A 22,492-nucleotide genomic window follows, 5' to 3' on the forward strand; every position below is an offset into this window, starting at 1 on the left:
ATTGTGTGGTGAATCTGCTCAAATGAGAATGTCAGGGTAATTGCGTGAGAATGTGGGGGTGAGTGAGTGAGCGAGCATGTGATTGTAAGGTCAAGAGTGTGAAAATGTAAGGGTGAGTGTGCGAGAATGTGATTGTGAGGGTGAGTGTGAGACAGTGAGGGTGAGGGTGTGAGGATGAGAATGTGAGGGTGAGGGTGGGTGTGTGAGAATGTGATTGTGAGGGTGAGTGTGAGAATGTCAGGCTGTGTGTGTGAGAATGTGAGGGTAAGTGTGTGAGAATGTGAATGTGAGGGTGAGTGTGTGAGAATGCGAGGGGGTGTGTTGTGAGTGTGAGGGTAACTGTGTGAGAATGTGAGGGTGAGTGTGTGAGAATGAGAATGTGAGGGTGAGGATGTGAGAATGAGAATGTGAGGGTGAGGGTGGTTGTGTGAGAATATGATTGTGAGGGTGAGTGTATGTGTGTGAGAATGTGAGGGTGAGTGTGTGAGAACGTGAGGGTGTGTGTGTGTGTGAGAATGTGAGGATGAGTGTGTGAGAATGTCCTCGAACGAGAATGTGAGGGTAATTGTGTGAGAATGCGAGGGGGTGTGTTGTGAGTGTGAGGGTAACTGTGCGAGAATGTGAGGGTGAGTGTGTGAGAATGTGAGGGTGAGTGTGAGAATGCGATTGTGTGGTGAATCTGCTCAAATGAGAATGTCAGGGTAATTGCGTGAGAATGTGGGGGTGAGTGAGTGAGCGAGCATGTGATTGTAAGGTCAAGAGTGTGAAAATGTAAGGGTGAGTGTGCGAGAATGTGATTGTGAGGGTGAGTGTGAGACAGTGAGGGTGAGGGTGTGAGGATGAGAATGTGAGGGTGAGGGTGGGTGTGTGAGAATGTGATTGTGAGGGTGAGTGTGAGAATGTCAGGCTGTGTGTGTGAGAATGTGAGGGTAAGTGTGTGAGAATGTGAATGTGAGGGTGAGTGTGTGAGAATGCGAGGGGGTGTGTTGTGAGTGTGAGGGTAACTGTGTGAGAATGTGAGGGTGAGTGTGTGAGAATGAGAATGTGAGGGTGAGGGTGTGAGAATGAGAATGTGAGGGTGAGGGTGGTTGTGTGAGAATATGATTGTGAGGGTGAGTGTGAAAATGTCAGGCTGTGTGTGTGAGAATGTGAGGGTAAGTGTGTGAGAATGTGATTGTGAGGTGAATCTGCTCAAATGAGAATGTCAGGGTAATTGCATGAGAATGTGAGGGTGAGTGAGCGAGCATGTGATTGTAAGGTCAAGAGTGTGAAAATGTAAGGGTGAGTGTGTGAGAATGTGATTGTGAGGGTGAGTGTGAGAATGTGAGGGTGAGGGTGTGAGGATGAGAATGTGAAGGTGAGGGTTGGTGTGTGAGAATGTGATTGTGAGGGTGAGTGTGAGAATGTCAGGCTGTGTGTGTGAGAATGTGAGGGTAAGTGTGTGAGAATATGAATGTGAGGGTGAGTTTGTGAGAATGTGAGGGTGATTGTGTGAGAATGCGAGAGGGTGTGTTGCAAGTGTGAGGGTAACTGTGTGAGAATGTGAGGGTGAGGGTGTGAGGATGAGAATGTGAGGGTGAGGGTGGGTGTGTGAGAATGTGATTGTGAGGGTGAGTGTGAGAATGTCAGGCTGTGTGTGTGAGAATGTGAGGGTAACTGTGGGTGAGTGTGTGAGAATGTGAAAGTGATTGTGTGAGAATGTGAATGTGAGGATGAGTGTGTGAGAATGTGAGGGTGATTGTGTGAGAATGCCAGAGGGTGTGTTGTGAGTGTAGGGTAACTGTGTGAGAATGTGAGGGTGAGTGTGTGAGAATGAGAACGGTTGGGTGATTGTGTGTGTGAGAATGTGAGGGTGAGTGTATGAGAAGGTGATTGTGAGGGTGCGAGTGTGAGGGGGTGTGTGACAATGAGAATGTGATGGTGTGTGTGAGAATTGTAGGACAAGTGGGTGAGAATGAGAATGCAAGGGTGAATGTGTGACTGTGAGGGTGACTGTGTGCGATTGTGAGTGTGTGTGTCAGAACGTGAGGGTGAGTTTGAGAGAATGTGAATGTGAGGATGAGTGTGTGAGAATGCAAGGGTGAGTGTGTGACTGTGAGGGTGACTGTGTGAGATTGTGAGGGTGAGTGTGTGAGAATGAGAATGTGAGGGTGAGTGAGTGAGCATGTGATTGTACGGTCAAGAGTGTGAAAATGTGAGGGTGAGTGTATGAGAATGTGATTGTCAGGGTGACAGTGTGTGGGTGTGTGTGACAATGTGAATGTGAGGGTGAGTGCGTGAGAATGTGAGGGTGTGTGTGAGCACGAGAAGGTGAGGGTGGGTGCGTGAGGATGAGTGTGTGAGAATGTGAGGGTGAGAGTCAGCTTGAGAGTGTGGATGAGAGTGAGAGTTAGAACGTGAGTGAGCAAAAAGGTGAGAGAGTAAATGTAAGAGAGAGACAAGGTGGGAGTGTGTGAGAGAGAGTAAGTGAGAGAGAGTAAGTGAGAGAGGGTGAAAGGGGAGTGAGAGAATGAGTGAGGGTGAGAGAGGGAGAAGGTGAGAGTGACAGTGAGATTGGGGGTGCAAGTGTGAGGGTGAGAGTGTGTGTGAGAGAGGGAAGGTGAGAGACAGTGGTGAGAGTGTGAATTAGGGAGAGAGAAAAGCTGAGACAGTGCGTCTGAGAGAGTAGGCGGGAGAGCGAGTGTGATAGTGTGGGTGAAAGAGAGGGTGAGTGTGTGTGAGAGAGAGAAGGTGAGAGACAGAGGGGATAGGGAAAGAGTATGGGTGAGAGAGAGAAGGCTAGAGAGTGTGTCTGAGAGAGGAGAGAGTATGAGTGTGATAGTGTGGTTGAGAGAGCGGGTGAGGGTGTGTGTGAGAGAGTGAGGATAAGAGTGTGTGTGAGAGAGTGAGTGAGGGTGAGAGAGATTGGGGAGAGAATGAGGACGAGTGTGTCTGAGAGAGAGAAGGTGGGAGGGTGAAGGTGAGTGTGTGTGAGAGAGTATGAGAGTGAAAGAGAGAGGGATGAGCGTGTGGGTGAGAGTGTGGGAGTCTGTGAGAGAGAGATGAGTGAGTGAGGGTGAGAGTGCCTATGTGAGAGATAACAAGTTGAGAGAGTGAGGATGAGTGTATGTGAGAGAGTGAGTGAGGGCAAGAGAGGGAGAAGGTGAGAGAGTGAGGTTGAGAATGTGTGTGAGAGAGTGTATGAGAGTGTGTGAGAGAGTGAGGGTGAGAGTGTGTGTGTGAGAGAGACAAGGTGGGACAATGAAGGTGAGAGAATGAGGGTGAAAGTGTGTGAGAGAGAAGGTGAGAATGAGGGTGAGAGTGCAAGTGTGAGAAAGAAGGTGGAACAGTGAGGGTAAGAGTGAAGGTGAGAGAGAGAGAAGGTGAGAGTGAGCGTGAGAGCATGTGAGAGAGAGAAGCTGAGAGTATGTGAGAGATAATGTGTGAGGATGAGAGATAAGATGTGAGGGTGAGTGTATGTGTGTGATAGAGAGTGCAAGTGTGGCTGAGAGAGAAAGTGAGAGTGTGAGGGTGATAGTGTAGGTGAGAGAGAGGTGAGAGAGTGAGGATGAGAGTGTCTGTGTGTGAGTGTGAGAAAGAGTGAAGATGACAGTGAGGGTGAGAGTGTGGCTGAGAGAGTGAGGGTGTGTGTGTGTGTGTGTGTGTGTGTGTGAGAGAGAGAGAGTGAGTAACTGTGAGAGAGCGAGAAATGAGAGGGAGGGTGAGAGTGTGTGTGAGAGAGAAGGTGAGAGAGTGAGGGTGAGGGTGTGAGTGAGAATGAGTAACTGTGCGAGAGAGAAGTGAGAGGGAGGATGAGAGTGCATGTGTGATAGAGAAGATGAGTGGGGGTAAGAATGTGTGTGAGAGAGAAGGTGAAAGAGTGGGAGTGTGAGTAACAGAATGAGGGTGAGAGTGTGTGTGAGAGTGAGGGTGAGTGTGTATGAGTGAGAAGGTGAGATTGAGTGTGAGAGAGGGTGAGCGTGTGTGTGAGAGAGGTGAGAGTATGGGTGAGAGAGAGTGAGTGTGGGTGAAAGATAACGTGAGAGAGTGAGGTTGAGAGCGTGTGTGATAGAGAGAATGTGAGAGAGTGAGGGTGAGAGTGTGTATGTGAGACAGAGTAAGTGGGTGAGAGAAAAGGTGAGAGAGTGAGGGAGCATGTTTGTGAGAGTGAGTGAGTGTGAGAAAGAGAGAAGGTGAGAGTGTGAGGGTGAGAGTGTGTGTGAGAGTGTGAGTGACTGTGTGTGAGAGAGAAGGTGAGTGTGAAGGTAAGAGAGTGTGTGTGCGAGCATGAGTGAGCATGTGAGGGAGGTGATAGTGTGAGGGTGAGAGTGTGTGTGAGAGTGTGAGTGACTGTGTGTGAGAGAGAAGGTAAGAGTGTGAGGGTGAGAGTGTGTGTGAGAGTGTGAGTGACTGTGTGTGAGAGAGAAGGTGAGTGTGAAGGTAAGAGAGTGTGTGTGCGAGCATGAGTGAGCATGTGAGGGAGGTGATAGTGTGAGGGTGAGAGTGTGTGTGAGAGTGTGAGTGACTGTGTGTGAGAGAGAAGGTAAGAGTGTGAGGGTGAGAGTGTGTGTGAGAGTGTGAGTGACTGTGTGTGAGAGAGAAGGTAAGAGTGTGAGGGTGAGAGTGTGTGTGTGAGAGAGAGTAACTGTGTGAGAGAGAAGGTAAGAGTGTGAGGGTGAGAGTGTGTGTGTGAGAGAGAGTAACTGTGTGAGAGAGAAGGTAAGAGTGTGAGGGTGAGAGTGTGTGTGTGAGAGAGAGTGACTGTGTGAGAGAGAAGGTAAGAGTGTGAGGGTGAGAGTGTGTGTGTGAGAGAGAGTGACTGTGTGAGAGAGAAGGTAAGAGTGTGAGGGTGAGAGTGTGTGTGTGAGAGAGAGTGACTGTGTGAGAGAGAAGGTAAGAGTGTGAAGGTGAGAGTGTGTGTGTGAGAGAGAGTGACTGTGTGAGAGAGAAGGTAAGAGTGTGAGGGTGAGAGTGTGTGTGTGAGAGAGAGTGACTGTGTGAGAGAGAAGGTGATAGTGTGAGGGTGAGAGTGTGTGTGTGAGAGAGAGTGACTGTGTGAGAGAGAAGGTAAGAGTGTGAGGGTGAGAGTGTGTGTGTGAGAGAGAGTGACTGTGTGAGAGAGAAGGTAAGAGTGTGAGGGTGAGAGTGTGTGTGTGAGAGAGAGTGACTGTGTGAGAGAGAAGGTAAGAGTGTGAAGGTGAGAGTGTGTGTGTGAGAGAGAGTGACTGTGTGAGAGAGAAGGTAAGAGTGTGAGGGTGAGAGTGTGTGTGCGAGAGAGAGTGACTGTGTGAGAGAGAAGGTAAGAGTGTGAGGGTGAGAGTGTGTGTGTGAGAGAGAGTGACTGTGTGAGAGAGAAGGTGAGAGTGTGTGTGTGAGAGAGAGTGACTGTGTGAGAGAGAAGGTAAGAGTGTGAGGGTGAGAGTGTGTGTGTGAGAGTGTGAGTGACTGTGTGAGAGAGAACGTAAGAGTGTGAGGGTGAGAGTGTGTGTGTGAGAGAGAGTGACTGTGTGAGAGAGAAGGTAAGAGTGTGAGGGTGAGAGTGTGTGTGTGAGAGAGAGTGACTGTGTGAGAGAGAAGGTAAGAGTGTGAGGGTGAGAGTGTGTGTGTGAGAGAGAGTGACTGTGTGTGAGAGAGAAGGTAAGAGTGTGAAGGTGAGAGTGTGTGTGTGAGAGAGAGTGACTGTGTGAGAGAGAAGGTAAGAGTGTGAAGGTGAGAGTGTGTGTGTGAGAGAGAGTGACTGTGTGAGAGAGAAGGTAAGAGTGTGAGGGTGAGAGTGTGTGTGTGAGAGAGAGTGACTGTGTGAGAGAGAAGGTGATAGTGTGAGGGTGAGAGTGTGTGTGTGAGAGAGAGTGACTGTGTGAGAGAGAAGGTAAGAGTGTGAGGGTGAGAGTGTGTGTGTGAGAGAGAGTGACTGTGTGAGAGAGAAGGTAAGAGTGTGAGGGTGAGAGTGTGTGTGAGAGTGTGAGTGACTGTGTGTGAGAGAGAAGGTAAGAGTGTGAGGGTGAGAGTGTGTGTGAGAGTGTGAGTGACTGTGTGTGAGAGAGAAGGTAAGAGTGTGAGGGTGAGAGTGTGTGTGAGAGTGTGAGTGACTGTGTGTGAGAGAGAAGGTAAGAGTGTGAGGGTGAGAGTGTGTGTGTGAGAGAGAGTGACTGTGTGTGAGAGAGAAGGTAAGAGTGTGAGGGTGAGAGTGTGTGTGTGAGAGAGAGTGACTGTGTGAGAGAGAAGGTAAGAGTGTGAGGGTGAGAGTGTGTGTGTGAGAGTGTGAGTGACTGTGTGTGAGAGAGAAGGTAAGAGTGTGAGGGTGAGAGTGTGTGTGTGAGAGAGAGTGACTGTGTGAGAGAGAAGGTAAGAGTGTGAGGGTGAGAGTGTGTGTGTGAGAGAGAGTGACTGTGTGAGAGAGAAGGTAAGAGTGTGAGGGTGAGAGTGTGTGTGAGAGAGAGTGACTGTGTGAGAGAGAAGGTAAGAGTGTGAGGGTGAGAGTGTGTGTGAGAGAGAGTGACTGTGTGTGAGAGAGAAGGTAAGAGTGTGAAGGTGAGAGTGTGTGTGTGAGAGTGTGAGTGACTGTGTGTGAGAGAAGGTAAGAGTGTGAGGGTGAGAGTGTGTGTGTGAGAGTGTGAGTGACTGTGTGTGAGAGAGAAGGTAAGAGTGTGAGGGTGAGAGTGTGTGTGTGAGAGAGAGTAACTGTGTGAGAGAGAAGGTAAGAGTGTGAGGGTGAGAGTGTGTGTGTGAGAGAGAGTAACTGTGTGAGAGAGAAGGTAAGAGTGTGAGGGTGAGAGTGTGTGTGTGAGAGTGTGAGTGACTGTGTGAGAGAGAGAAGGTAAGAGTGTGAGGGTGAGAGTGTGTGTGTGAGAGTGTGAGTGACTGTGTGAGAGAGAAGGTAAGAGTGTGAGGGTGAGAGTGTGTGTGAGAGTGTGAGTGACTGTGTGTGAGAGAGAAGGTAAGAGTGTGAGGGTGAGAGTGTGTGTGTGAGAGAGAGTGACTGTGTGTGAGAGAAGGTGATAGTGTGAGGGTGAGAGTGTGTGTGTGAGAGTGTGAGTGACTGTGTGTGAGAGAGAAGGTAAGAGTGTGAGGGTGAGAGTGTGTGTGTGAGAGAGAGTGACTGTGTGAGAGAGAAGGTAAGAGTGTGAGGGTGAGAGTGTGTGTGTGAGAGAGAGTGACTGTGTGAGAGAGAAGGTAAGAGTGTGAGGGTGAGAGTGTGTGTGTGAGAGTGTGAGTGACTGTGTGTGAGAGAGAAGGTAAGAGTGTGAGGGTGAGAGTGTGTGTGAGAGAGTGTGAGTGACTGTGTGTGAGAGAGAAGGTAAGAGTGTGAGGGTGAGAGTGTGTGTGTGAGAGTGTGAGTGACTGTGTGTGAGAGAGAAGGTAAGAGTGTGAGGGTGAGAGTGTGTGTGAGAGTGTGAGTGACTGTGTGTGAGAGAGAAGGTAAGAGTGTGAGGGTGAGAGTGTGTGTGAGAGAGAGAGTAACTGTGTGAGAGAGAGAAGGTAAGAGTGTGAGGGTGAGAGTGTGTGTGTGAGAGAAGGTAAGAGTGTGAGGGTGAGAGTGTGTGTGTGAGAGAAGGTAAGAGTGTGAGGGTGAGAGTGTGTGTGAGAGAAGGTAAGAGTGTGAGGGTGAGAGTGTGTGTGTGAGAGAGAGTGACTGTGTGAGAGAGAAGGTAAGAGTGTGAGGGTGAGAGTGTGTGTGTGAGAGAAGGTAAGAGTGTGAGGGTGAGAGTGTGTGTGTGAGAGAAGGTAAGAGTGTGAGGGTGAGAGTGTGTGTGTGAGAGAAGGTAAGAGTGTGAGGGTGAGAGTGTGTGTGTGAGAGAAGGTAAGAGTGTGAGGGTGAGAGTGTGTGTGTGAGAGAAGGTAAGAGTGTGAGGGTGAGAGTGTGTGTGTGAGAGAAGGTAAGAGTGTGAGGGTGAGAGTGTGTGTGTGAGAGAAGGTAAGAGTGTGAGGGTGAGAGTGTGTGTGTGTGAGAGTGTGAGTGACTGTGTGTGTGAGAGAAGGTGAGTGTGAGGGTGAGAGTGTGTGTGAGAGAGTGAGTGTGTGTGTGAGAGAAGGTGAGTGTGAGGGTGAGAGTGTGTGTGTGAGAAGGTGAGTGTGAGGGTGAGAGTGTGTGTGTGTGAGAGTGTGAGTGACTGTGTGTGTGAGAGAAGGTGAGTGTGAGGGTGAGAGTGTGTGTGTGAGAAGGTGAGTGTGAGGGTGAGAGTGTGTGTGTGTGAGAGTGTGAGTGACTGTGTGTGTGTGAGAAGGTGAGTGTGAGGGTGAGAGTGTGTGTGTGTGAGAGTGTGAGTGACTGTGTGTGTGAGAGAAGGTGAGTGTGAGGGTGAGAGTGTGTGTGAGAGAAGGTGAGTGTGAGGGTGAGAGTGTGTGTGTGTGAGAGTGTGAGTGACTGTGTGTGTGAGAGAAGGTGAGTGTGAGGGTGAGAGTGTGTGTGAGAGAAGGTGAGTGTGAGGGTGAGAGTGTGTGTGAGAGAGTGAGTGACTGTGTGTGTGAGAGAAGGTGAGTGTGAGGGTGAGAGTGTGTGTGAGAGAAGGTGAGTGTGAGGGTGAGAGTGTGTGTGAGAGAAGGTGAGTGTGAGGGTGAGAGTGTGTGTGAGAGAAGGTGAGTGTGAGGGTGAGAGTGTGTGTGAGAGAGTGAGTGACTGTGTGTGTGAGAGAAGGTGAGTGTGAGGGTGAGAGTGTGTGTGTGAGAAGGTGAGTGTGAGGGTGAGAGTGTGTGTGTGTGAGAGTGTGAGTGACTGTGTGTGTGAGAGAAGGTGAGTGTGAGGGTGAGAGTGTGTGTGTGAGAGAAGGTAAGAGTGTGAGGGTGAGAGTGTGTGTGTGTGAGAGTGTGAGTGACTGTGTGTGTGAGAGAAGGTGAGTGTGAGGGTGAGAGTGTGTGTGAGAGAAGGTGAGTGTGAGGGTGAGAGTGTGTGTGAGAGAAGGTGAGTGTGAGGGTGAGAGTGTGTGTGAGAGAGTGAGTGACTGTGTGTGTGAGAGAAGGTGAGTGTGAGGGTGAGTGTGTGTGTGAGAGAAGGTGAGTGTGAGGGTGAGAGTGTGTGTGAGAGAAGGTGAGTGTGAGGGTGAGAGTGTGTGTGAGAGAAGGTGAGTGTGAGGGTGAGAGTGTGTGTGAGAGAGTGAGTGACTGTGTGTGTGAGAGAAGGTGAGTGTGAGGGTGAGAGTGTGTGTGTGAGAAGGTGAGTGTGAGGGTGAGAGTGTGTGTGTGTGAGAGTGTGAGTGACTGTGTGTGTGAGAGAAGGTGAGTGTGAGGGTGAGAGTGTGTGTGTGAGAGAAGGTAAGAGTGTGAGGGTGAGAGTGTGTGTGTGTGAGAGTGTGAGTGACTGTGTGTGTGAGAGAAGGTGAGTGTGAGGGTGAGAGTGTGTGTGTGTGTGAGAGTGTGAGTGACTGTGTGAGAGAGAAGGTAAGAGTGTGAGGGTGAGAGTGTGTGTGTGAGAGAAGGTGAGTGTGAGGGTGAGAGTGTGTGTGAGAGTGTGAGTGACTGTGTGTGTGAGAGAAGGTGAGTGTGAGGGTGAGAGTGTGTGTGTGAGAGAAGGTAAGAGTGTGAGGGTGAGAGTGTGTGTGTGAGAGAAGGTAAGAGTGTGAGGGTGAGAGTGTGTGTGTGAGAGAAGGTAAGAGTGTGAGGGTGAGAGTGTGTGTGAGAGAAGGTGAGTGTGAGGGTGAGAGTGTGTGTGTGAGAGAAGGTAAGAGTGTGAGGGTGAGAGTGTGTGTGAGAGGAGGTGAGTGTGAGGGTGAGAGTGTGTGTGAGAGAAGGTGAGTGTGAGGGTGAGAGTGTGTGTGTGAGAGAAGGTGAGTGTGAGGGTGAGAGTGTGTGTGTGAGAGAAGGTGAGTGTGAGGGTGAGAGTGTGTGTGAGAGAAGGTGAGTGTGAGGGTGAGAGTGTGTGTGTGAGAGAAGGTGAGTGTGAGGGTGAGAGTGTGTGTGTGTGAGAGTGTGAGTGACTGTGTGTGTGAGAGAAGGTGAGTGTGAGGGTGAGAGTGTGTGTGTGTGAGAGTGTGAGTGACTGTGTGTGTGAGAGAAGGTGAGTGTGAGGGTGAGAGTGTGTGTGTGTGAGAGTGTGAGTGACTGTGTGTGTGAGAGAAGGTGAGTGTGAGGGTGAGAGTGTGTGTGAGAGTGTGAGTGACTGTGTGTGTGAGAGAAGGTGAGTGTGAGGGTGAGAGTGTGTGTGAGAGTGTGAGTGACTGTGTGTGTGAGAGAAGGTGAGTGTGAGGGTGAGAGTGTGGCTGCCTTCTGCTAGGGGTGGGGTTGTGATGATCACCTCCTTGTGACATCAGACGGTGATGCCTGGTGGTAACACACTGAGCCATCATCGTGATGTCACAAACCTTGGACACCTCACACACATGTCCGTCTGAAACTAGACAGGACGCAATGCAGAATAATAAAGTATAATAACTTAACCTCCATCTCCCCAAAAAACACCCCCTCCCCAAAGAAGATTCAAGACAATCTGACCAGTTCCCTGGTCACCCTCCTCAGTTGAAGATCTTTGTTGTGTCAGATGGGATTGGTGTTCAGTTATGTGAGACCCAAGACCAACTCTCCCAGTGACAACTAAGAACTGGAAGACCAACCTACAACATTCCATGATCTGGACAACTGGTCAACAAAAGCACGTTTGGGTCCTGTGAATATCAGACAGAAACACAGTAGAGATGGAGGAAAGTGCAGAGAGCGAGGGGGTAAAGGAGGATCTGGCACAGGAGGAGACGAAGATGGAGGGAGAAAATGAGCAAAATGAAGCAAAGACAGAGCAGGAGGAAGAGGAGGAGAACACGGTACAGGAGAATGAGACCAAGAGCGCAGAAGCCGAAGACAATGCAGAGGGCAAGGAAGATGAAGCAGTGGCTGAGGGGGAGGAAGGGAAGACGGAGGAATCAGAAGGGGTCACAGCTGAACAAAAGGATGAGGAAGGTGTAGAAAGTGAGGAACTTGCCAAAGACTTGGAGGAAGAGAAGAACAACAAAGAAATGGAACAGGGGCAAGGAGAACATGAAGAAAAATCAGCCGAGGAAGAAATTGGACAAGAGGGAGAGCAGCAAGCAGAAGGTGAGAAAGAAGAAGAGAAAGAGAAGGCGGCAGAGGAAGAGAAAGGAGAGGAGGAAGTGAAGGAAACAAAAGAAGAAAAAGATGAAGAAGAAGAGAAGGCAGCAGAGGAAGAAAAAGGAGAGGAGGAAGGGAAGGCAGCAGAAGAACAAAAAGGACAAGAGGAAGAGAAAGCAGTGGAGGAAGAAAAAGGAGATGAGGAAGAGAAGGCAGTGGAAGAAGTAAAAGGAGAAGAGGAAGGGGAGGCTGAGGAAGAACAAAAGGGAGAAGAGGAAGAGAAAGCAGCGGAAGAAGAAAAAGGAGAAAAGGAAGAGAAGGCAGCAGAAGAGGAGAAAGGTCGAGAGGAAGAAAAGGAAGCAGAGGAGGAGAAGCCGAAACAAGAAGAACTGCCGACTGAGGAGGCGGTACCAGCAGAGGACGAGAAGCCAGCAGAGGAGGAGAAAGCAGCTGACGAAGAGAAGCCAGCTGAGGAAGAGGCACCAACAGAGGAAGAGAAGCCAACTGAGGAAGAGATATCAGCAGGGGAAGACAAGCCAGCAGAGGAAGAGATGCCAGGTGAGGAAGAGAGGCCAGCCGAGGAAGAGAAACCAGCTGAGGAAGAGGTACCAGAAGGGGAAGAGGTGCCAGCTGGGGAAGAGATACCAGCAGGGGAAGAGACACCAGCAGAGGGAGAGAAGCTGACTGAGGAAGAGAAACCAGCAGTGGAAGAGATACCAGCAGAGGAAGAGGTACCAGCAGAGGAAAAGAAGCCGACTGAGGAGGAACAACCAGTAGAAGAAGAGCAGCCAGTGGAACAAGAGATTACAATGGAAGAACAGATTACGAAAGAAGAACAGATACCAAGAGAAGAGGAGAAACCGGAAGAAGAAGAGAAGCCTGAAGAAGAGGAGAAACCAACTGAGGAAGAAATACCAGCAGAAGCAGAGAAACCAGCAGAGGAAGAGAAGGCAGCAGAGGAACAGGTATCTACAGAGGAAGAGGTACCAGCAGAAGAAGAGAAACCAACAGAGAAAGAGGTACCTGCAGAGGAAGAGGTACCAGCAGAGGAAGAGAAACCAGCAGAGGAAGAGGTACCAGCAGAGGAAGAGAAACCAACAGAGAAAGAGGTACCAGCAGAGGAACAGGAGCCAGCAGAGGAAGAGGTACCAGCAGAGGTACAGGAGCCAGCAGAGGAAGAGGTACCAGCAGAGGAAGAGGCACCAGCAGAGGGAGAGGCACCGGCAGAGGAAGAGGTACCAGCAGAGGAAAAGGCACCGACAGAGGAAGAAGTACCAGCAGAGGAAGAGAAGCCGGCAGAAGAGGCGTTACCAGCAGAAGAAGAGAAACCAGTAAAGGAAGAGAAGCCAGCAGAGGAAACGATACCGGTAGAGGAAGAGGCACCCGCAGAGGGAGAGGCACCGACAGAGGGAGAGGTACCGGTAGAGGAAGAGAAGCCAGCAGAAGGAGAGGTACCAGCAGAGGAAGAGGTACCAGCAGAGGAAGAGATTCCAGCAGAGGAAGAGAAGCCAGCAGAGGGAGAGGTACCAGCAGAGGAAGAGAAGCCAGCAGAGGGAGAGGTGCCAGCAGAAGAGGAGAAGCCAGCAGAGGAAGAGGTACCAGCAGAGGAAGAGAAGCCAACAGAGGGAGAGGCACCAGCAGAGGGAGAGGTACCAGCAGAGGAAGAGATACCAGCAGAGGAAGAGGCACCAGCAGAGGGAGAGGTTCTAGCAGAGGAACAGAAACCGACAGAGGAAGAGGTACCGGTAGAGGAAGAGAAGCCAGCAGAGGGAGAGGTACCAGCAGAGGAAGAGGTACCAGCAGAGGAAGAGGTACCAGCAGAGGGAGAGGTACCAGCAGAGGAAGAGAAGCCAGCAGAAGGAGAGGTACCAGCAGAGGGAGAGGTACCAGCAGAGGAAGAGAAGCCAGCAGAAGGAGAGGTACCAGCTGAGGAAGAGCAGCCAGCAGAGGGAGAGGTACCAGCTGAGGAAGAGAAGCCAGCAGAGGGAGAGGTACCAGCAGAGGGAGAGATACCAGCAGAGGAAGAGGCACCAGCAGAGGGAGAGGTTCTAGCAGAGGAACAGAAACCGACAGAGGAAGAGGTACTGGTAGAGGAAGAGAAGCCAGCAGAGGGAGAGGTACCAGCTGAGGAAGAGAAGCCAGCAGAGGGAGAGGTACCAGCAGAGGAAGAGGTACCAGCAGAGGAAGAGAAGCCAGCAGAAGAAGAGGTACCAGCAGAGGGAGAGGTACCAGCAGAGGAAGAGATACCAGCAGAGGGAGAGGTACCAGCTGAGGAAGAGAAGCCAGCAGAGGGAGAGGTACCAGCTGAGGAAGAGAAGCCAGCAGAGGGAGAGGTACCAGCAGATGGAGAGGTACCAGCAGAGGGAGAGGTGCCAGCAGAGGGAGAGGTACCAGCAGAAGAAGAGAAGCCGGCTGAGGAGGAGAAGCCAGCAGAGGAAGAGGTACCAGCAGAGGGAGTGAAGCCGGCAGAGGAAGAGGCACCAACAGAGGAAGAGAAGCCAGCAGAGGAAGGGGTACCAGCAGAAGAAGAGAAGCCAGCTGAGGAAGAGAAGCCAGCAGCGGAAGAGGTACCAGCAGAGGAAGAGATACCAGCAGAGGAAGAGAAGCCAGCAGAGGAAGAGGTACCAGCAGAGGAAGAGAAGCCAGCAGAGGAAGAGGTACCAGCAGAGGAAGTGAAGCAGGCAGAGGAAGAGAAGCCAGGTGAAGCAGAGATACCAGCAGAGGAAGAGAAGCCAGCAGAAGAAGAGAAGCCAGCTGAGGAACAGGTACCAGCAGAGGAAGAGAGGCCAGCAGAGGGAGAGGTACCAGCAGAGGGAGAGGTGCCGGCAGTAGAAGAGAAGCCAGCAGAGGGAGAGGTACCGGCAGAGGAAGGGATACCAGCAGAGGAAGAGAAGCCAGCAGAGGGAGAGGTACCAGCAGAGGGAGAGGTGCCAGCAGAGGGAGAGGTACCAACAGAAGAAGAGAAGCCAACAGAGGAAGAGAAGCCAGCAGAGGGAGAGGTACCAGCAGAGGAAGAGAAGCCAGCAGAGGGAGAGGTACCAGCAGAGGGAGAGGTGCCGGCAGAAGAAGAGAAGCCAGCAGAGGGAGAGGTACCGGCAGAGGAAGGGATACCAGCAGAGGAAGAGAAGCCAGCAGAGGGAGAGGTACCAGCAGAGGGAGAGGTGCCGGCAGAAGAAGAGAGGCCAGCAGAGGGAGAGGTACCGGCAGAGGAAGGGATACCAGCAGAGGAAGAGAAGCCAGCAGAGGGAGAGGTACCAGCAGAGGGAGAGGTGCCGGCAGAAGAAGAGAAGCCAGCAGAGGGAGAGGTACCGGCAGAGGAAGGGATACCAGCAGAGGAAGAGAAGCCAGCAGAGGGAGAGGTACCAGCAGAGGAAGAGGTACCAGCAGAGGAAGAGAAGCCAGCAGAGGAAGAGGTACCAGCAGAGGGAGAGGTGCCGGCAGAAGAAGAGAAGCCAGCAGAGGGAGAGGTACCAGCAGAGGAAGAGAAGCCAGCAGAGGAAGAGATACCAGCAGAGGAAGAGAAGCCAGCAGAGGAAGAGGTACCAGCAGAAGAAGGGGTACCAGCAGAGGAAGAGAAGCCAGCAGAGGGAGAGGTACCGGCAGAGGAAGAGAAGCCAGCAGAAGAAGAGAAGCCAGCTGAGGAAGAGAAGCCAGCAGAGGAAGAGAAGCCAGCAGAGGGAGAGGTACCAGCAGAGGAAGAGAAGCCAGCAGAGGGAGAGATACCAGCAGAAGAAGAGAAGCCAACAGAGGAAGAGGTACCAGCAGAGGAAGGGGTACCAGCAGAGGAAGAGAAGCCAGCAGAGGGAGAGGTACCAGCAGAGGAAGAGAAGCCAGCAGAGGGAGAGATACCAGCAGAAGAAGAGAAGCCAACAGAGGAAGAGGTACCAGCAGAGGGAGAGGTACCGGCAGAGGAAGAGAAGCCAGCAGAGGAAGAGAAGCCAGCAGAGGGAGAGGTACCAGCAGAGGAAGAGAAGCCAGCAGAGGGAGAGGTACCGGCAGAGGAAGGGATACCAGCAGAGGAAGAGAAGCCAGCTGAGGAAGAGGTACCAGCAGAGGAAGAGAAGCCAGCAGAGGGAGAGGTACCAGCAGAGGAAGAGAAGCCAGCAGAGGAAGAGGTACCAGCAGAGGAAGGGATACCAGCAGAGGAAGAGACGCCAGCTGAGGAAGAGGTACCAGCAGAGGAAGAGAAGCCGGCTGAGGAAGAGGTACCAACAGAGGGAGAGGCAGCAGCAGAGGAAGAGAAGCCAGCAGAAGAACAGATACCAGCAGAGGAGGAAAAGCCGGAAGAAGAAGAGAAAGTGACAGAGGAAGAGATACCATCAGAGGAAAAGAAGCTGGCAGAGGAAGAAGTACCAGCAGAGGAAGAGAAACCAGCAGTAGAAGAGGTACCAGCAGAAGAAGAGAAGCCAACAGAGGAAGCGGTACCAACAGAGGAAGAGAAGCCATCAGAAGAAGTACTAGCAGAGGAAGAAAAACCAGCAGAGGAAGAGATACCAGCAGAAGAAGAGGTACCAGCAGAGGGAGAGAAGCCAGCAGAGGAAGAAGAACCAGCAGAGGAAGAGAAACCAGCAGAAGAAGAGATATCAGCAGAGGAAGAGAAACCGGCAGAGGAAGAGGTACCAGCAGAGGAAGAGAAACCAGCAGAAGAAGAGATATCAGCAGAGGAAGAGAAACTGGCAGAGGAATGGGTACCAGCAGAGGAAGAGGCAGCAGCAGAAGAGGAAATAACAGCAGAGGGAGAGGTGTCAGCAGAGGAAGTGAAACTGGCAGTGGAAGAGAAGCCAGTAGAGGAAGAGATGCCGGTGGAGGAAGAGAAACTGGCAGAGGAGGAACTCCCGGCAGAGGAAGCAGTACCGGCAGAGGAAGAGAAACTAGCAGCAGAAGAGGTTCCAGCAGGGGAAGAGGTACCAGCAGAGGAAGAGGTACCAGCAGAGGGAGAGGTGCCAGCAGAGGGAGAGATACCAGCAGAGGGAGAGATACCAGCTGAGGGAGAGATACCAGCAGAGGAAGAGGTACCAGCAGAGGAAGAGAAGCCAGCTGAGGGAGAGATACCAGCAGAGGAAGAGAAGCCAGCAGAGGGAGAGATACCAGCAGAGGGAGAGATACCAGCTGAGGGAGAGATACCAGCAGAGGAAGAGGTACCAGCAGAGGAAGAGAAGCCAGCTGAGGGAGAGATACCAGCAGAGGAAGAGAAGCCAGCTGAGGGAGAGATACCAGCAGAGGGAGAAATACCAGCAGAAGAAGAGATGCCAGCAGAGGAAGAGGTACCAGCAGAGGAAGAGATGCCACCAGCACAAGAGTTACCAACAGAAGAAGAGAAGCCCGCAGAGGAAGAGGCACAAGCAGAGGAAGAGAAAGTGGCAGTGGAGGAGAAACCAGTAGAGGAAGAGGAGATGGTAGAGGCCGTGGAGCCAGAAGTGGAAATGGCAGAGGAGGAGAAACCAGCAGAGGAACTGGAAGTGGCAGAGATAGAGAAACCAGCAGAGGAAGAAGGATTTGAAGAAAAAGTAAAAGAAAGAGTGGATGAAGAGGCCCAAAGAAAGGCAAGTGAAGTGATGGAAGGTGTGGGAACAGTGCCAATACCTGGTGGAACTCAGTTGGGGATTGAGGAAGCAGAGGGGAAAAGAGAGGAAGAGAAGGAGATGGAAAAGGAGGCTGAACAAAAAATGAGGGCAGAATCTCCAAAAGATGTATGTGGGTTGCAGGATGACCTGAGTGAGGAGTGGGACGAGTCACAATCAGTTATGGTAACAACAGCATCATCATCAATTGAAGAGGTGTGTGAACTCCCATTGGTGGAGAAGAGAGAAAAGGAGGCAGAAAAAGACAAAGATAAAGAGGGAGCAGAGAAACATGATGAAAAACAGATAGAGGACTGGGGAAAAGCAGAAAAGATGGAGGAGAAAGGGCCAGAGGACGAGGAGAAGGCAGTAGAGGAAGCAGAGAAGGAGGAGGAAGAGACAGCAGAGGAAGAAATGGCCCCAAAGGAAGAGAAAGAGGGAGAGGAAGAAAAGCCTGTGGAGGAAGAGAAAGAGGGAGAGGAAGAGAAACCAGCAGTGGAAGAGGGAGTAACAGAGGAAGAGAGGGCAGCAGAGGAAGAAGAAGTAGGAGAGGTGGAGAAACCTGGAGAGGAAGAGGGGGCAGCAGAGGAAGAAGAAGTAGGAGAGGTGGAGAAACCTGGAGAGGAAGAGGGGGCAGCAGAGGAAGAAGAAGTAGGAGAGGTGGAGAAACCTGGAGAGGAAGAGGGGGCAGCAGAGGAAGAGAAAGAAGAAGAGGTGGAAGAACCAGGAGAGGAAGAGGGGGCAGCAGAGGAAGAGAAAGTAGGAGAGATAGGGAAACCACCAGAGGAAGAGAGGGCAGCAGAAGAAGAGATGGCAGCAGAGGAAGAACAAGTGGGAGAGGAAGAGAAAGTGGGAGAGGAGGAGAAGCCTGCAGAGGAAGAGATAGTGAGAGAGGAGGAGCAACCTGCAGAAGAAGAGAGGGCAGCAGAGGAAGAGAAAGTGGGAGAGGAGGAGAAACCTGCCGAGGAAGAGATGCCAGCAGAGGAGGTGAAACTGGGAGAGGAGGAGAAGCCAGCAGAGGAAGAGGGGGCAGCAGAGGAAGAGAAATTAGAAGAGGGAGAGAAGCCGGCAGCGGAAGAGATGGCAGCAGAGGAGGTGAAACTGGGAGAGGAGGAGAAGCCAGCAGAGGAAGAGGGGGCAGCAGAGGAAGAGAAATTAGAAGAGGGAGAGAAGCCGGCAGCGGAAGAGATGGCAGCAGAGGAGGTGAAACTGGGAGAGGAGGAGAAGCCAGCAGAGGAAGAGGGGGCAGCAGAGGAAGAGAAATTAGAAGAGGGAGAGAAGCTGGCAGCGGAAGAGATGGCAGCAGAGGAAGCGATGCCACCAGAGGAAGAGAAGGTAGTAGAGGAAGAGAAAGAGGGAGAGGAGGAGAAGCCAGCAGAGGAAGAGAAAGAGGGAGAGGAGGAAAAACTGCCAGTGGAAGAAAAAGCTGCAGAGGAAGAAAAAGAGGGAGAGGAGGAAAAGCCAGCTGGGGAAGAGAGGGCAGCAGAGGAGGAGATATCAGCAGAAGCAGAGAAACCCACCGTGGAAGAGGGAGTCATAACTAAAGGAGAGGCCATTGAGAAAGAATTAAAAGTGGAATCTGCATTGGAAATATGTGAGATGCCGGATAATGAACTGGATGAGGTGTTAGGAAAAGAAATATATGATACATTATCAATGTCATTATCATCTTCAATTGATGAAATATGTGAGCTGCCACCAGGGCAAGAAAAAGCAAAGGAAGCAGAGGCAGCAGAGGGACTGGCAGAACTGGAAGCAGAACCAGAGAAAGTAGCAGAGGAGGCTGCGAAGCCAGAAGCGGAAGAGAAGGTAGGAGAGGTTGAGAAGCCAGTAGAGGAAGAGACCCTGGCAGAGGAAGAGAAACCAGCAGAGGGAGAAATACCAGCAGGGGGAGAGATACCTGCAGAGAGAGAGATGCCAGCAGAGGAAGAGAAGCCGGCTGAGGAAGTGGCAGAGGAAGAGATACCAGCAGAGGAAGAGAAGCCAGCTGAGGGAGAGGTACCAGCAGAGGAAGAGAAGCCAGCAGAGGAAGAGGTACCAGCAGAGGAAGAGAAGCCGGCTGAGGAAGAGGCACCAACAGAGGAAGAGAAGCCAGCTGAGGAAGAGGTACCAGCAGAGGAAGAGAAGCCGGCTGAGGAAGAGGCACCAACAGAGGAAGAGAAGCCAGCAGAGGAAGAGGCACCAACAGAGGAAGAGAAGCCAGCAGAGGAAGGGGTACCAGCAGAAGAAGAGAAGCCAGCAGAGGAAGAGGTACCAACAGAGGAAGAGAAGCCAGCAGAGGAAGGGGTACCAGCAGAAGAAGAGAAGCCAGCAGAGGAAGAGGTACCAACAGAGGAAGAGAAGCCAGCAGAGGAAGAGGTACCAACAGAAGGAGAGAAGCCAGTTCAGGAAAGGGTACCAGCAGAAGAAGAGAAGCCAGCAGAGGAAGAGGTACCAGCAGAAGAAGAGAAGCCGGCTGAGGAAGAGGCACCAACAGAGGGAGAGAAGCTGGCAGAGGAAGAGGTACCAGCAGAAGAGGAGAAGCCAGCAGAGGAAGAGGTACCAACAGAGGGAGAGAAGCCAGCAGAGGGAGAGAAGATCGCAGAGGAAGAGAAGCCAGCAGAGGAAGAGGTACCAGCAGAGGGAGAGAAACCAGCAGAGGAAGAGGTGCCAGCAGAGGAAGAGGTACCAGCAGAGGGAGAGAAACCAGCAGAGGAAGAGGTGCCAGCAGAGGAAGAGAAGCCAGCAGAGGAAGAGATACCAGCAGAGGAAGAGGCACCAGCAAAGGAAGAACTTCCAGCAGAGGAAGAGAAACTGGCAGAGGGAGAGAAACCAGCAGAGGAAGAGGTACCAGCAGAGGAAGAGGTACCAGCAGAGGAAGAACTACCAGCAGAGGAAGAGATTCCAGCAGAGGAAGAGGTACCAGAAAAGGAAGAAAAACTGGCAGAGGGTGAGTTACCGGCAGAGGAAGAACTACCAGCAGAGGAAGAGATACCAGCAGAGGAAGAGGCGCCAGTAGAGGAAGAGAAGCCGGCAGAGGAAGAGGCACCAGCAGAGAAAGAGACACCAGCAGAGGGAGAGATACTGGTGGAGGAAGAACCACCAGTAGAGGAAGAGAAGCCGGCAGAGGAAGAGGCACCGGCAGAGGAAGAGGCACCAGCAGAGAAAGAGACGCCAGCAGAGGAAGAGGTACCAGCAGAGGAAGAGGTACCAGCAGAGGGAGAGATACTGGCAGAAGAAGAGATTCCTGTAGAGGAAGAAAAGCCAGCAGAAGTGGAAAAACCAGTAGCAGTAGAGGAGAAAGAAGTAAAAGAGATAGAAGAAGAAGTGGAAGAGAAGCCTGTGACTGTAATGAAGGAAGAAGAAATACCAGCTAAGGAAAAGGTCCCTCCTGAGAAGAAGGAAGAGGATATGAGAAAAGAAGAGAAGGGAGCAGAGGGAGAGAGGAAAGTGGAAAAAATAGATAGTGTGGTGAAGATGGTGGTGAAAGTAGTGGAAGGAGTGGTAGATAGGGTAATGGAGAAAGCGATAGAAAAGATGGTGGCCGTGGGGAAAAACAAGTTCGGGGAAAAAGAGAAAATGATTAAGGTGGTGGAGAAAGTGGTGGAGAATGTGGTGGAGAAAGTCGAGATGATCATGGAGGACTTGGCCAAGATGGAAGACGTGCCTGAGAAGAAGATCGAGAGGATGGTGGACCTGGTGGTGGAGGAAGGGCAGAAGATGTTTGAGAAGATGATGGAGAAGATGGGCAGAATGGTGGAGGATGACAAGAGGGAGAGTGTGTCCCCAGATTCATGCGGAAGACAACTGCAGAAGACAAAGCGGGAGCTGGAAATGCTGAAAGAACAGAGGAAGGCAAAAGGGGAGACACCAACAAAATCACCATCGCCAACAAAAGATGAGGCCCCAGTAAAGATGAAGGCTTCAAAGGAAAAGTCACTGATAAAGGAAAAAGCCCCGGGAAAGGAAAAAGCACCAGGAAAATTGAAAGCACAGAGAGGAAGGGACGACGGATCAGTAAAATCTGAGGGATCACTAAGATCTGAAGTCTCATTGAGGGATGAGGCATCGGTAAAGGAGGAGGGATCAGTCAAGGAGAAGGCTTCGAGCAAAAGGGAAGGCAAAGAGGCCAAGGAGAAAGGGGCGGCCAAGGAGAAAGGGGCGGCCAAGGAGAAAGGGGCGGCTAAGAAGCAAGCCAAAGGGCAAGGGTCACCAAAGAAGCAGGCGAAGGAGCATGAGACAGAGAAGCGGGCTGAGTCCAAACATGAGCAGCCCTTGACACCGGAACAGCACCAGGAGTTCAGGCAAATCTACGACCTGCTGGTAGAGAGAGCTGGGGGCCCAATCGACTTTGGCAGCTACCAGTTCCTGCTGAAGAGTGAGAACTTTACAGCGGGTGAGGCCAGGGCGCGGGAAACCTTCCGGAAGCTGGATGCAGACGGAGACGGCAAGGTGGGCTTTGAGGACTTTATGAACACCATGACCAACACTGATCTCTTTGTCCAGTTCTTTTCAGAGCTGCCCAACAACAGCGAGGACTCGGAGCTCCAGAAGGGCTACGTGGACAACACGGTGTTCTTTGAGATCCTGTCACGACTGCTCGCTGCCCACATCATCTCGGAGGACTCGACCTGCCGGATTATCGATTACTTTTACCGGAAGAAGAAAGGAGCCAAGCTGAAGACCAAGAAGGACAACAAGGGCGCTTGCCCCAGCATTGGGGACAGCACCTTCCTGGGCGTCTCGGTCTACAGCCTGATCCAGTACCTGGACATTCTGGGCCCAGACGAGCACTACAAGGAGACCAGCATGAAGCCCGAGCAGATCACCGCATTCCGTGAGGTCTTCCAGATCTTCGCCACCAACAGTGAGGATTGCATTGATGTCACCTCCCTGGTCACCATGATGAAGCAGCTAAAGATCGCCATGCTGAACCCCTTCGTGCCCAACGACCTGAAATTTGCAGCCGTCAACCGGGGCAAGATGGTCGACTTCCGCGACTTCCTGACCATCATGTCAGACACCAGTACCTTCGCCCACTACCTGTACCCACAGTACCCGGACGCTGGGCACTCCCTGAGCCCGGAGGTCATGCCCTTTGAGGTGCTGCTGCGGGTCATCGACAAGCCGCTGATCTCAACGCAGACCAGGGACACGCTGACCGCCTACTACCAGGCCAAGCTCGAGGACTTTAAACCCCGGGCAGCTCCAGCACACCACCGGGCACGGCCGTCCAGCAAGCCCCCCGCTGCCCGCAGCACCAGCACCACACGCCCGCCGTCCTACCAGCAGCAGGCCACGCAGACGTCCCACCACGCTCCGCCGGTCAAGCTGCCCAAGCTGACCAGCCCCAAACCCAAACCCAAGCGTTCGGCCTCGCCCAGCAAGGCAGCCAGGGTGGCCGCCAGTTCGGGCAGCCAGGCGCTACGCGAGCGGGCGAAGGAGAAGACCGAAGAGTACACCCGCAATCTGCTGGCCAACCGGCAGTACTACGAGAAGAAGTTCCGGACGGTGATGAGGAACCCAGCTTTCCACAACGCCTTCCGGGAGTACACATGGACGTGGAGGACACCATCGGTGGATCGCAGTCGAACCACAGTCTCTAAGAAAAAGAGGGAAGATAAGGGGGGAAAGCAGAAATAGGATTAACTATTAGTGAGCAGCAGGCACCAGCCTGGGGTAGGGGTGGGGAAACATGTCTGCACCTTATCCTAGACTTTGCCCGCGCTGCGCTCTTAAATACTGTACTGGAAGGGAATAGCTTCATTTGCCCGTATGTCAAATAAAACAAAAAAAACCCATCTCTACAAAATTAGCTGTGGTGTCTTTTCAATGCCAAGGTGGGATAGGATGAAACGGGTTGGGGGGATAGCTTGCAGGACATCAGGAATGGATGATGCAGGGTACAGAGATTGAGAGAGAGTCAGAGAGAGAGAGACGAACACACGAAGGATTAATTC

The 22,492-nt window shown here is 51.9% G+C and overlaps 1 protein-coding gene across 1 annotated transcript; it reads left to right on the forward strand.

Annotated features, from left to right (window-relative positions):
* The first annotated feature begins 10,604 nt into the window (after positions 1-10,604).
* Positions 10,605-22,175, forward strand: LOC125450450 (titin-like). The gene is made up of 7 exons (XM_059643172.1): positions 10,605-10,998; positions 11,080-12,011; positions 12,102-12,461; positions 12,516-12,785; positions 12,822-13,559; positions 13,674-13,937; positions 15,087-22,175. The coding sequence occupies exons 1-7, from the start codon at positions 10,605-10,607 to the stop codon at positions 22,173-22,175; spliced, it is 10,047 nt and encodes a 3,348-aa protein (XP_059499155.1).
* The last annotated feature ends 317 nt before the right edge of the window (positions 22,176-22,492 follow it).

This window comes from Stegostoma tigrinum, chromosome 49, assembly GCF_030684315.1.
Source record: "Stegostoma tigrinum isolate sSteTig4 chromosome 49, sSteTig4.hap1, whole genome shotgun sequence".
NCBI classification, from domain to species: domain Eukaryota; kingdom Metazoa; phylum Chordata; class Chondrichthyes; order Orectolobiformes; family Stegostomatidae; genus Stegostoma; species Stegostoma tigrinum.

Excerpts from the sequence above, each read along its gene's own strand:
- LOC125450450 (XM_059643172.1), top strand. The coding sequence starts at position 10,605 with ATGGAGGAAAGTGCAGAGAGCGAGGGGGTAAAGGAGGATCTGGCACAG. Across the intron at positions 12,786-12,821 it reads AGGTACCAGCAGAGGAAGAG|GTACCAGCAGAGGAAGAGAA; the intron begins GTACCAGCAGAG and ends GCAGAGGGAGAG. Across the intron at positions 13,560-13,673 it reads AGAAGCCAGCAGCGGAAGAG|GCAGAGGAAGAGAAGCCAGG; the intron begins GTACCAGCAGAG and ends GAAGTGAAGCAG.